Source organism: Tursiops truncatus, chromosome 3 (assembly GCF_011762595.2).
Source record: "Tursiops truncatus isolate mTurTru1 chromosome 3, mTurTru1.mat.Y, whole genome shotgun sequence".
Classification (NCBI taxonomy): domain Eukaryota; kingdom Metazoa; phylum Chordata; class Mammalia; order Artiodactyla; family Delphinidae; genus Tursiops; species Tursiops truncatus.
In genome coordinates, this window is record NC_047036.1 from 126,872,252 (window position 1) to 126,883,468 (window position 11,217).

Sequence of the window (11,217 nt, forward strand, 5' to 3'; positions counted from 1 at the left end):
CCCTTCAACTAAGAGGGCTGGAAACAGGGCCCCTCTATCTTGGTAACATGCACCGTTCTGGGGCCCAGCTCCTTGCTGTCAAGAAGACCAGAGCTCTGCTCTGGGGTCAACCAGAAGCAAACCTGGTCCGCGGTAGAACACGGCTCCGAAAGCAGACAGGATCCAGGCAGAGCATGAGGACAGGGCCCAGAGCCATGAGGAAACCAGGCAAGCTCGGACTGGGCCTGGTGAGACCCTCTCGAATATGCTTGCATTTTGGAGGGTAAACTGACCAAATGGAAGGTGTGCAAGAGTAGCTGACAGGATGTGGTAGGAGATTCAAACCAAGTGACAGGAGGGACTGTTAACAATAGTTGATCAGCCTCGAGAATAGCCAAAAAACAAAAACAAAAAGAAAAAACTCTGGACTCTGTCTTCAAACCTCTGCAGGACTGCCATGAGGTAGAAGCTGCTAGTGTGTAGTCCACAGCCTTGAAGGGCAAGATGGTGTCCAAGGACTAGAAGTTTCAAGTGCAATATGAAGAATCTCAGAACTGTCCCAAATAGAGAGAGGCTGCCTTATTGGAGGGTGGGGTGGTGGTAGTGAGCTCTCTGTCACTGGTAGCATACAAGAAGAGGCAAACTTCATTTTGCAGGTTGGACTGACTGAGTGATCTCAGAGGGCCCTCAACTCCAACCATCAATAATTCTATAAAATATCCCTGATGTTCAACAAGTAAAGACCTCTGGTAAGCATCAAGTGTTTAGCTAGTGCAGGCGGTACGTAAAACCCACCAACATTAACAGAGTCCCAGGGGGCTCTGTTGAGTATTATTCAGGTTGCAGTACTTTGGGGTGAATTTTCATAGTCTCATACTGAAGAGTCCAGGATAGACTCCTCACTTCCCTCAAATTCCGAGCCTCATCAGGAAAGAATGAGGAAGGCAGAAGCAACTTGGATAGAAACTTCCCAGCTATTCCTTCCCTTGGGAATCCCGCTAGGATGGAAGCCAAGCCCTGAGGCTGGCTCGGCCTTTCCTGAAGACACTTGGTCTAACCTTGCTTTAGGGACCATCACTCCACCTTCTTCATGGGCCTTTAGGCATTGTGTATTTCTGATTGAACGGTGTGATTTATGGCCTCATTAATCCTGCTTAGCTTCGAGAATTTAGTAATCAAAGGACCCTTAAGAGTTCACCAGCCCCTCTGCCATCCCCACAAACCACAGCCCTGGCTTCCCTTGGCCGCATAGTTCTGTCACACCCACCTTACTGTCACACCCAGTAAGCTGAGGAAGGCTTACTGGGACCCAGAAGACAGGGATGGAAGGGCCCCTGGAGACAGTTTATTCCAATCCTCACCTCCTATTTCCAGATGGAAAAACTGAGGCCCAGAGGGGAGGTGAGCAGTGCTTGTCAGAGGCCACAAAGCAGGGAGCAGAGCCCTAAAGGGAATCCAGACTCGAGGCGGAGCCCCTTCCGTGTCCTTCGTGCACGCGCCAGATTGATCCAAGTAGCCAAACGATTAGGGGATTCTGAGCCTCAAGGGACTCATGTCACAACCCTCTGCAGTATCAGAGCTGCTTTCCGGTGTCAGAACTCAGCGTGGGTGGGGCCCCTGGCACCACCACTGGTTTCGGGATCTGAACAACCACAGCAGAGCCCATTGGCTGAGGGTAGAGGCAGGAAGGAGGTGGCGGCGGAGGCCTGTGGAGGCGGAGGCCCAAGGGGCCCCTCCAGGACTTCGGGTGGGGGAGAGGCAAGACCAAAATATTCAGGGCTGTTGAGAAATGTTAGCGTTCACACCCAAACTACAGAGCCTCGGATGTAAGAACACCATAACCACAGGCCTCAGCTTCCCCATCTCTAAGATGGGCAGAAGTATTTTGCCAAAGCAATGCCTGAATGTGATTTCACTTTCACGCGGCCAGGGACGCCAAAGATTTACTTCAACTTGTTCATTTTACACATGACGGCGTCAGCATCAGCCAGTGCCTGCCTGGGGACATACCGACGTGACCACGCAACCGAATGAAAGGTAGGAGCACCAGCCAGTACCTCTCAGCTGTGTCAGGAGGCCCCGCCTATTCTCTGAATACCTGCAATGCCCCTAGAACACCCCAAGTCAGGGGCGGATGTGGCCTCCATCCCTCCCATCTGACCAGCTGACGAAAGAGATCTCAGGGGAGGACAGAACCACTTCCCTCCCACGCACCTGCTGAGCCCACCCATGGCAGACAGTGAGCGCAGGGCCCAACGCCTCATTCACAGATGGAGGGGCTGAGGCCTAGGAAAGGGTTTCTAGTATACCACATCCCCTTCCTTCCTCCCGAGAGCCCACCTTTTCCTGTCCCGTATCAGCCTCCCAGGGGGTCTGCCAGCTCTGCTCGCCTGAGAGCGCCTGGAGCTGGCAGGAGCACTCGGTACCATCTCCAGCATTTGGGTCAGTCCGCCAGGCAGAAGGACCCTGAAGGAGTGGGACAGAAAACGGTGTCAGTGGCCACAGCGGGGGAAGGGACGGGCTGAGGGCATAGATACACAGCTGGATATCCACCTGTCTCAGCAACCCAATGGCAAACTCCCCAGTTGGAGTCCAGAGTCAGGCCCCTGACTTGCTACTTGCATGCTGTGTGACCTTGGGGAAGCACCCTCCCCTCTCTGGGCTTCTGTTTCCTCCTCTCTCTGGCATGGAGTTGGGCAATGGGATACATCAGGGTCCTTCTGGTTTTGGTATGCTGTGGGTTGAAAACAAGGGGCAGAGTGAGGTCACCCTGACACCTCATCCCCTATCAGTCCTGTCACGCTCGCTGGCTCCAGGCACGGCGGAGCTGACAGTTGGACACACTCAGCTGTCAGCCCCTGCATGGAGAGGGCTTCTCTGCAGGACAAGGAAGGAGGAGCCCTTGCTCAGGAGGGTCTGGGGGATGTCCTGAACCCTTCATACCACCCTCTGTTCTTGAGCAGCTCCTGTGGAGAGAATGTAAAAGGGGGCGCTGCAGTGCCTGGAGCAGATGACAGAGCCCAGCAGCCACCTCGCAAGGTACACGCGGCAAGCACCCCCACCCTGCCGTAGCACGGCCTGCAGAGACCGGCACCCGTTAGCGAGGACAGTGGCTCCTCCAGGGTGCTCAGGGCGGGGTCACTTGTAACAGGGAAACGCTGGAAACCAGGCTCATATCCACAATGGGGCACCAGCTCAATACACTAAGGTATATAACACTAGGCAGTGCCACTCGTATGTTTAAAAAAACCAAGTAGGAATTTACCAACAAGAGTGGAAAGCCATTTGGTAGAATATGAATAGGCAAAATAAACTATTTCTACTGTACGTAAATGCACAGGAAAAACTACCTAGAAAAGCGCACACTGATGGCAGTCAGTCATCATCCCTAGAGAAAGGACTAGAATTATTGCAGTCAAGGAGGGGAAGCTTCAGTTTTGCCTAAATTCTTAGAATTTTTCAAACAATAGTGTACTCACATTTGACTTGCGTACAATGAACAACAACAGGCAGAATAAATACCTCTCTTGGAACCTAAAAGCAGCCATGGCGATCATTTTACTGGTGGGGAGATCAAGGCCCGGGGGACAGAACCAGCTGAGATCACACAGCAAGCTAGTGACAGAGGCAGGAGTGGGACCCACTCCTGACCCCCGGCCCAGTGCGCTTTCCTCTGCAGATGCTGCAGCTGGTGTCCAACAGCATTTGGGCCTTGTCCAAGCACCTCCTTGTTTGCAGTGCTCCCTACCTTTCTGCCAAGCCATGGTTCCAAAGGGGAGGCACTGGGCTCTTCCTGCCCATTTCTACTGGTGGCAGGGTGGGGGAGGGGTGAGAGAGGGTGGGGAGTAATTAACCTTAAAATATATGTTTCCTAGGGCGTTGGTGACTTAAAACAACAGACATTTATTCTCTTCCAGTTCTGAAGGCTAGAAGTCCCAAACCGAGGTATCGGGTGGGTTGGGTCCTGCTGGAGGCTCTGAGGGAGCTTCTGTTCCATCCCTCTCTCCTAGCTTCCAGTGCTTGTCAGCAATCCTTGGCGTTCCTGGGCTTGTAGCTGCATCACTCCAATCTCTGCTTCTGTCATCACACGGCCTTCTCCCCGTGTATCTGTGTCCAAAGTTCCCTCTTCTTACAAGGACACCAGTCCTTGGATTAGGGCCCACCATCATCCAGTATGACCTCATCTCGACTGATTACATTGGCAAAAACCCTGTTTCAAATAAGGTCATGCTCATAGGTTCTGGGTGTACATGAGTTTGGGTAGGGACACTAATCAACCCATTAAAGGGACTTCCCTGGCGGTCCAGTGGTTAAGACTCCGTGCTTCCACGGTAGGGGGTACGGGTTTGATCCCTGGTCAGGGGACTATGATCCCGCGGGCCACGTGGCACGGCCACAAATAAACAAACATAAAAAAAATCGATTACACATAACTTGTCTGATGTCAGAGCTGTTTTCTCAAGGAGAGGGCAGGGGGTAGGGTTGCACGGGGTGGTGGAGAAATGACAAGGTTCGTTGTACACTCTGAAAAAGAACTTCACTGCTGGGGAGGAAGGAAAACTGGAAGTAGGTCAGTTTGTACATCATGTATCTGGGGGGAAAGCATGGGTGTGGGATGGATGTATTGTGAGGCATTTGGCCTAGATGTTCTGGAAGATTCAGATTTGAAAATAAAGTGACACAAGATAAATGATTTTTAAGGATTCACATTTACTTGGTGAGAAGTCGATGGCTTGTCTTCGGGTGATGGATAGATTTAGATCTATCTATGCTAAAGATAGGTGGAATTTCTCATTTTCTCTCTCTCCTTCTCTCTGCCTGGGGCGGGGCCCTGGGAGCTCCCCCTGCACCCACCTGCAGGTCCTGCTCCCTTCCTGGCCCAGTCCCTGGTCGATCAGTCATCCGGGGTGGCTCACAGTGCTCTGAGGGTGGAGGACACTGAGAGGACAAAGTGCAGGCCTTGAGGAGGGAAACCCAAGTGCACCCCGAGATGTCAGAGCCAGGACTCAGGCCATCCATCAGACTCTTCCTTTTATGGGGGCTACCCAACTTTTTCCAAGTTTGGTTTTTGAACATGAATGCTCATGAATGTTACACTGAGGTCTCTTGGAACTCTTTTTCAGGTAGATTTCAGACCTTTGCTTACTAGTCAACCTATGAACACTGAGATGTCTAGTGGCAGCCCCTCCTACCAGGAGTGTCACCATCTTGACTTATATGGCATCCTGTTTCCGGATGAACAATTTGAAGTTTTATCTTTTCGGCCCTTTTTATAATTAAAAAACACACGTGATGACATGAAGCATGGGCCCCAAACTCAACACCCAACTGAGGCAGCAGTGGAAGTCCTGAGGTGCCTGGGGGCATCTCAGGCTCTCAGGGACCTATGCTAGCTGATTGGGAATTCAGCTACAAAGGAACAGAATTAAAAAACATGTACATGTGCAGAAAGTGTGTTACCAAAGGTTGTGTGTCCAAGGCAAGGATTTATTAGGAATTATTCTGATGGGTTTCAGGGCACAGGGCACAGATGTCTCTTTATAACATAGAAATCTGGCACTGAACCTCACAAGGTTGTCAGAGGTCATATATATGGAAGCCTGTATTGACTTTAACTAGGATGATTTTTCCGGTGTGGGGGGGCATCATTTGGGGGGTTGGGCAAAGCTCAGAGGCCACATACACAGCAACGTCCCCACAATATTTGGGACAGAGGACTCAGTGCCAGGGAAAGGCAGTTTCCTTTCGTAGACCCTCTGTCCTACCCTCAGCAAAGCAAGTTCAAAGGTCAGATTTGCCCTGCTCCTACCGACCAGGTGTCCGGGGCCCTGCCTCTTGTGTACCCCATTCACCCTGACACAAGTGTCTGGCCCCCATTCACCTTCAAAACCCAGTCAAGATGACATCTCTCCCTGGAGGCCCTCCCTCCCCCAACCTCTCCCCTCTGACAAAAAGGCACAGTCTCCCGGCTTAGGAGGAAAACACAAGGGTGGGTAGGAGTGGGGAGTGTAAATGACCAAGTGTCCAAACTGGTTAAATAAGCCACAGAACATCCACGGAACATTAGGTGGCCATTAAAAATCACATTTCCGCGGACCATTTAACATGGGAGAACGCCCCCAACAAAATATTAAGTAACTAGAATATAATCATTTAAGATATATTCCCAGGGACTTCCCTGGCAGTCCAGTGGTTAAGAATCCACCTTCCAATGCAGGGGACGCGGGTTCGATCCCTGGTCGGGGAACTAAGATCCCACACGCCGCAGGGTCGCGCTACAACTACAGAGCCCACGAGCTCAGGAGCCCTCGCGCCACAACTAGAGAGAAGCCCACACGCTGCAACCAAAACCCGACACAGCCAAAAAACAAATGCATAAATATATATCAAATAATAAATAAGATAAAATATTTCCCCAATTCTGCAAAAATAGTCACATTCACATATATCATACATGGAGGAAAACAGTAGAAAGAATGCCACTGAAATGTACACAGAGGCTACCTCTTCATGGTGAGATTAAAAACGACTTTAAAACTTCTTTATACTTTTCCAAATTCTGAAATTTTGCCTCAAACATTATAGTCATCACAATAATGAGATGTCTTGAGTGGAATCCTAAGTGCTTTCTCGTCCGAGGCTTGCGTCCCCTCTTCTATTTTTGCCACAATCGCAGCTGACCTCTGCTTGAACTACTCCAGGATGGGGAACTCACTACCCTTCTTCCTGGTGAGAAGTAGAATCTGGCTCCCTGGAGCTTCCCCTCATTGGCCACAACTCTGCCTCCTGAAACCAGAGAACAAGGCCGTGCCCTGTGCCCGTGCCTCTTGACAACACTTCAGAGGTTGGAAGGCAGTGGCCAGGCTCCAGGCTTCATCTTCCTAACCCAACAGCCTGCCAAGAACGTTAACGTCCCCCTGTCTTCCGCAACCCTGTTTGCTTTCCTTGGGTACAATCCAGGCGGTGATGTTCTCACCCACATTCTGTCTTATCGAGGGTGTGCCACGTACCAGTTGGTGTATCAGGGGCTCTACTACATGCATTCTTTCATCTAATCTTAGAACCCTATGACTCAGGAGCTAACATCACACGTATTTTACAGATGAGGAAACTGAGGCACAGAAAAGCCAAGTCCCTTCCACGGTCACTTAATGGATCCATGACGGAGCCAGGACTGAAGTGGCACCTGGCCCAGAGTCGGACAGCTGAGTTAATAAATGAATATGTGGACCCAGTTGTAAAGCCCATGTCCTTAGTGTCTATGGTTTTGTTTCAGAATTAGCTGTGCCCGTGCCAGGCTCTCCCATGGTGTTCACTTCTGCATCTCTGCATCTCTGCCTCTCACCTGGCCTGCTACAATGGAAACCCTCCTGAAGGGCTACTGACCACAGAGAACCTGTTGCGCGAGGCATGTCTCCGGGAGCAGTGCTGAGCCAGGGTCTCTGATGCGCTGCTCAGAGCTGTGGCGCCAGAGCTGAAGCCCTGGGGGCACCAGGCACACATACAGGGGACTGACCATGAGGCACTAGCTGTCCCTCCCCACCTTGGGCCCAGACGGGTAACCTGTTGGGGATGGAAGGCCCCTGCGTACTCTCCATGCCACTCCTACAGGCAAGTCCGTGGGCTTGCTTCCTCGGCCCTTCCCCTTTACGTCCGGCCTTCTCCCAAATCCTCCCAGGGATGTGGCCACATCAGCCACAGTCTCTGCCAGAAAGGGTTTCGGAAGGACCACACAATGCAGGTGGTTCTTCGGTAGCCACATCCAGCCTGCTAGGCATCCTCACTCATTTTTTCACCAGGATTTCAACTTTCCCCAAAAGTCCCCGTAACAGCCCCAGGTCAGGCCTCTCCGTGGGATCTAGGACGGCTGGTCAGCTAAGGCCACCAGGCACTGTTGACCACAGGACTCAGCAAGCCCTCAGGGCCTGGCCCCTGGAGGGACCTTGAGAAGTCCTAGTGGTCAAGCCCGTCCCTAGCCAGCGAAGTCCCCGCTGAGAGCGCCGGCCTCATTCCTCACAGCTGGCCACGCCCACTCTCCACAACCAGCACTGTCACTCTGCTTCTTGGGCTCAGCCGCTGCTCAGACTGACCTTTGTACCTCGACTGGGCAACTCCTACCAAGCCTTCAACACTCAGCCACGGCGTGCTCAGCCCTCATCCAAGACGCCTTCCTGCATCTCTCAAAGCTGGATGAGATACTCCTGCTGCACCCTGGGCTAACCCCTAGTCTGGCTCTCCTGTGGCCCTCATTCACTCACTCAAATATTTATGTAGCACCTGCTCTGGGCTCTGTGCGGGGCAGTGGGCACTAGCCGGGGAAGGCAGAAAACCAGGCCCCACTGCAAAGCTTGGCCACCAGCTGGCTATGGGACATCACTCCTCCCTTGAACCTCAGTCTCCTCCCCTATAAAGTGGGGAAGATTCGGCAGCTCAACCTGGCTTCCAGGCTGCCGTGAGGTCGGCAGGATGTGAAAGTACTCTGTCAACTGCCACTCAGGGTGAGTCACTGTTGTCGTGACCTGAGCCTCCTGCGGTCTGAGCTCATTTTTGTACATCCCATCCTCAGAGGCCCCCTCCCCCCCAGGGGGCTGAGAGCCTACTGGGGATGAGCTTGGAAGCTCACGCCTTCTAGGGGTTGGCACTTGGATGAGAAACTGGGCAGGAGCACAGCACAAAGGGATGGAAACGGGTGTGAACTTTAAACAAAATCAGCTTATAAATCCTGCCACTCAGGGGCAGGGGCCTGGCACTGCTGGGGCAGGAAGAAAAGCCAGGCTGCTCTGAGGCAACAGGGTAAAGGCTTTAAATGCCAAAGGGCTTTGGAATCAACAAGAAGCCACTGGAAGCACCGAGTAGGGGCAGAGACAAAGAACACTGGGCTAGGGGACTGGACACCTGGGCTCTACTCTAAGTTGCTCTGTGACCTCAGTCAAGACCCTTCCTTCTCCAGGCTTTAATCTCCCATCTGTATGTTGGGTGCATCAGCCCAGGTGGTACCCAAGGCCCTTTCCCACAGGAATAGTCTCTGCTGACTTCCCTTGCCCTTCACAGCTTGAGACAGGGGGTCCAGTTCAGGCTGTGCCAGGGACAGACAGGGACAGCTGGCGAGGCTTTCAGAAAGGCCACGAGGCCGGGGAACCCATGCTCACTGTGGTCTCCTCTTCTGGACTATGGAAGAGTCAAGGCCTGGAACAGGGCTCCTCCTCCAGTCTCCTCCCACCACTGTGTAGATGGAATTCACCCTTGGCCCACTTTGCAGACTGAGAGAGCAGAGAACACCGGTGCAGAGAACACAGATTCTCAGACTCTTAGAAATCATCCTGCTCATCGCCCTCCCTCTCCATATAGAGGGAGAAACTGAGGCCCAGAGAGTACTAATGGCTTACTTGGGGTCACACAGGATGCTCGTGGCAGAGCTAGGATTAACACTGCGGATCATGCCCACCTATCACAAGTTTGTTCTAAGTCTCAAGCCAGGCTCAGGTTTATGTGCGCATCATCCCGTCAGCCAGCCTCTGCTTCCACTGATGGAGGCAAGCCTCAGTTTCCCTGTTGGAGCCAGGGAAGACAGGAGGGTTTCTGGGTCAGAGCTCGGTGAGGTTTTTTGAACTGGGAAGAAAGGAAGAGCAAGGAAAGCGGAGGAGGCACTGTACTTGGGACAGAAACTCTTCTCCCTGGACTAGGCACAGGGCAGGAAATAGAATCACCCAGGTTGGGGACAGTCCTGCATTCTCAATAAGTAGAAAAGCTTGTGCTCAAGCACAGGCAACGCAGCAGACACTCAAGTTCAATGAAAAATGACTAAATAGTGTCACAGGGTGTGTGTGTGTTGGGGGGGGGGGGGCTCTTGAGGTCTCAGGGGACTGATCATCAAGTTTATAGGACCACCTATTCCCACCTGGCTGGAGGGCAGGCAGTCGTAGGAAAAAGGCTCAGGACTTGAGGGTCCTCCCTTCCCTCTCTGTACCTCAGGGTGTCCTCTGGTTCCAGACTCTGAACCTTCTGGGCTTGTCAGAACCCAAGGGGCAGCTGGTCCCACTGCAAGAAACCCGAGTAGAGTCTCCTGGGCCCTGCCCCAGCTCGGAGGCCCCTTGGGGGAGGGACAGGAAGGGAGGGAAGGGGAGCAGAAGGCGGTAAATCTCCCCCCTCGTTGGCCCCTCCCAGCTACCCTTAGGACAGCCCACATGCACCGGCTCCGGGGCCTGAAAAGGCTCTATACCAGCACTTCTCAAACTTGTAATCACCTGGGCATCTTGTTAAAAGGTTCTATTTTAGTAAGTCTGGGGCACAGCCAGAGATTCTGCATTTCTAACAGGTCCCAGGTGATGCCGATGATGTAAAGCCGTGGACCACTCTGCGTCCGAGTAGCGGCCCTAGAGATAATCTGCCTCTTAAAGGTGGGAAAACCCAAGGCCCAGAGAGGTCGAGTCACATGTCCACGGCCACACAGCGAGCAGCCCCAGACCGAAGGGAAAGGCACCTGCCATAGGCACTAGACATTTCCCCAGCCCGCCAGCCGGAATCAGCTGCCCTTCCCGGGCCCTGGGGCCGTGTTTGTAAACTCGGCTGCCCCGCGCGGCTGAGCCCAGGGCCGTGAGGGAAAGAGCGCCGCCCGGCCGAGTCTTCCCCGCCTCCCTCCGCGCCGGCCTCTAGCTGTTCTGCGTCCGGCATCCCCGGCCGACCCGAGGGAACCCGGGGCACCGAGGGTCCCCTGAGGCGGAGTGGTTCCGCACCCTCCTTCCCCTCCGAAGACAAACTTCTCCGCCGGCGCCCTTTACCTTTTTGGGGGGTTTGCAGCAGCTCAGCCTGCTGTCTCCGCAGCCCATCCTCCTCGGGGGACTCCCGGACGCCGCCTCCCAACTCCGGGGCCCCCAGAGGACCCTGCCGTTCTGGCCCCGCTGCCGGCTCCGCGCCCGCCGGCCGGGGCTGCCGGCGAGACCCTGAGACTGAACCTGGAAGCGCAGACTTGAGCGGGAGCTAGGACGGCCGCGCGCCGTAAATACTCGAAAATCACGGCCTCAGCGAAGCCGGCTGGGCGCGCGGAGCCGCCGCCTGAGCAGGTGACCAGAATCCTTGTAAATGATAGAAAACTCGGGCCAGGGCCGAAAAGATCCCTACGATCAATGGATTCCTTTCCAGGTCCGCAGCAGAGAAAAGGCCAGGAAAAAAAAAATTAAAACAATTATTTAGTAAACGCAACAGCTACCATTTATTGAGTTGTCTCTGTCCCGGCTTCTC

The 11,217-nt window shown here is 53.4% G+C and overlaps 1 protein-coding gene and 1 long non-coding RNA gene across 2 annotated transcripts in view; one reads left to right on the top strand and one right to left on the bottom strand.

Annotated features, from left to right (window-relative positions):
* The window catches only part of CCDC69 (coiled-coil domain containing 69), a 36,541-nt gene extending 25,591 nt beyond the window's left edge, over positions 1 to 10,950 (bottom strand). Inside the window, exon 1 of the mRNA XM_033855071.2 lies at positions 10,758 to 10,950. Coding sequence (XP_033710962.2) covers positions 10,758 to 10,805 — 48 coding nt within the window. The 5' untranslated portion in view covers positions 10,806 to 10,950. The remainder of the gene's footprint in view (positions 1 to 10,757) is intronic.
* LOC141278344 (uncharacterized) lies at positions 1,744 to 5,284 on the top strand. The gene is made up of 3 exons (XR_012330919.1): positions 1,744 to 2,016; positions 2,943 to 3,018; positions 3,855 to 5,284. It is a non-coding gene; the product is annotated as an uncharacterized lncRNA (long non-coding RNA).
* Positions 10,951 to 11,217: the final 267 nt, after the last annotated feature.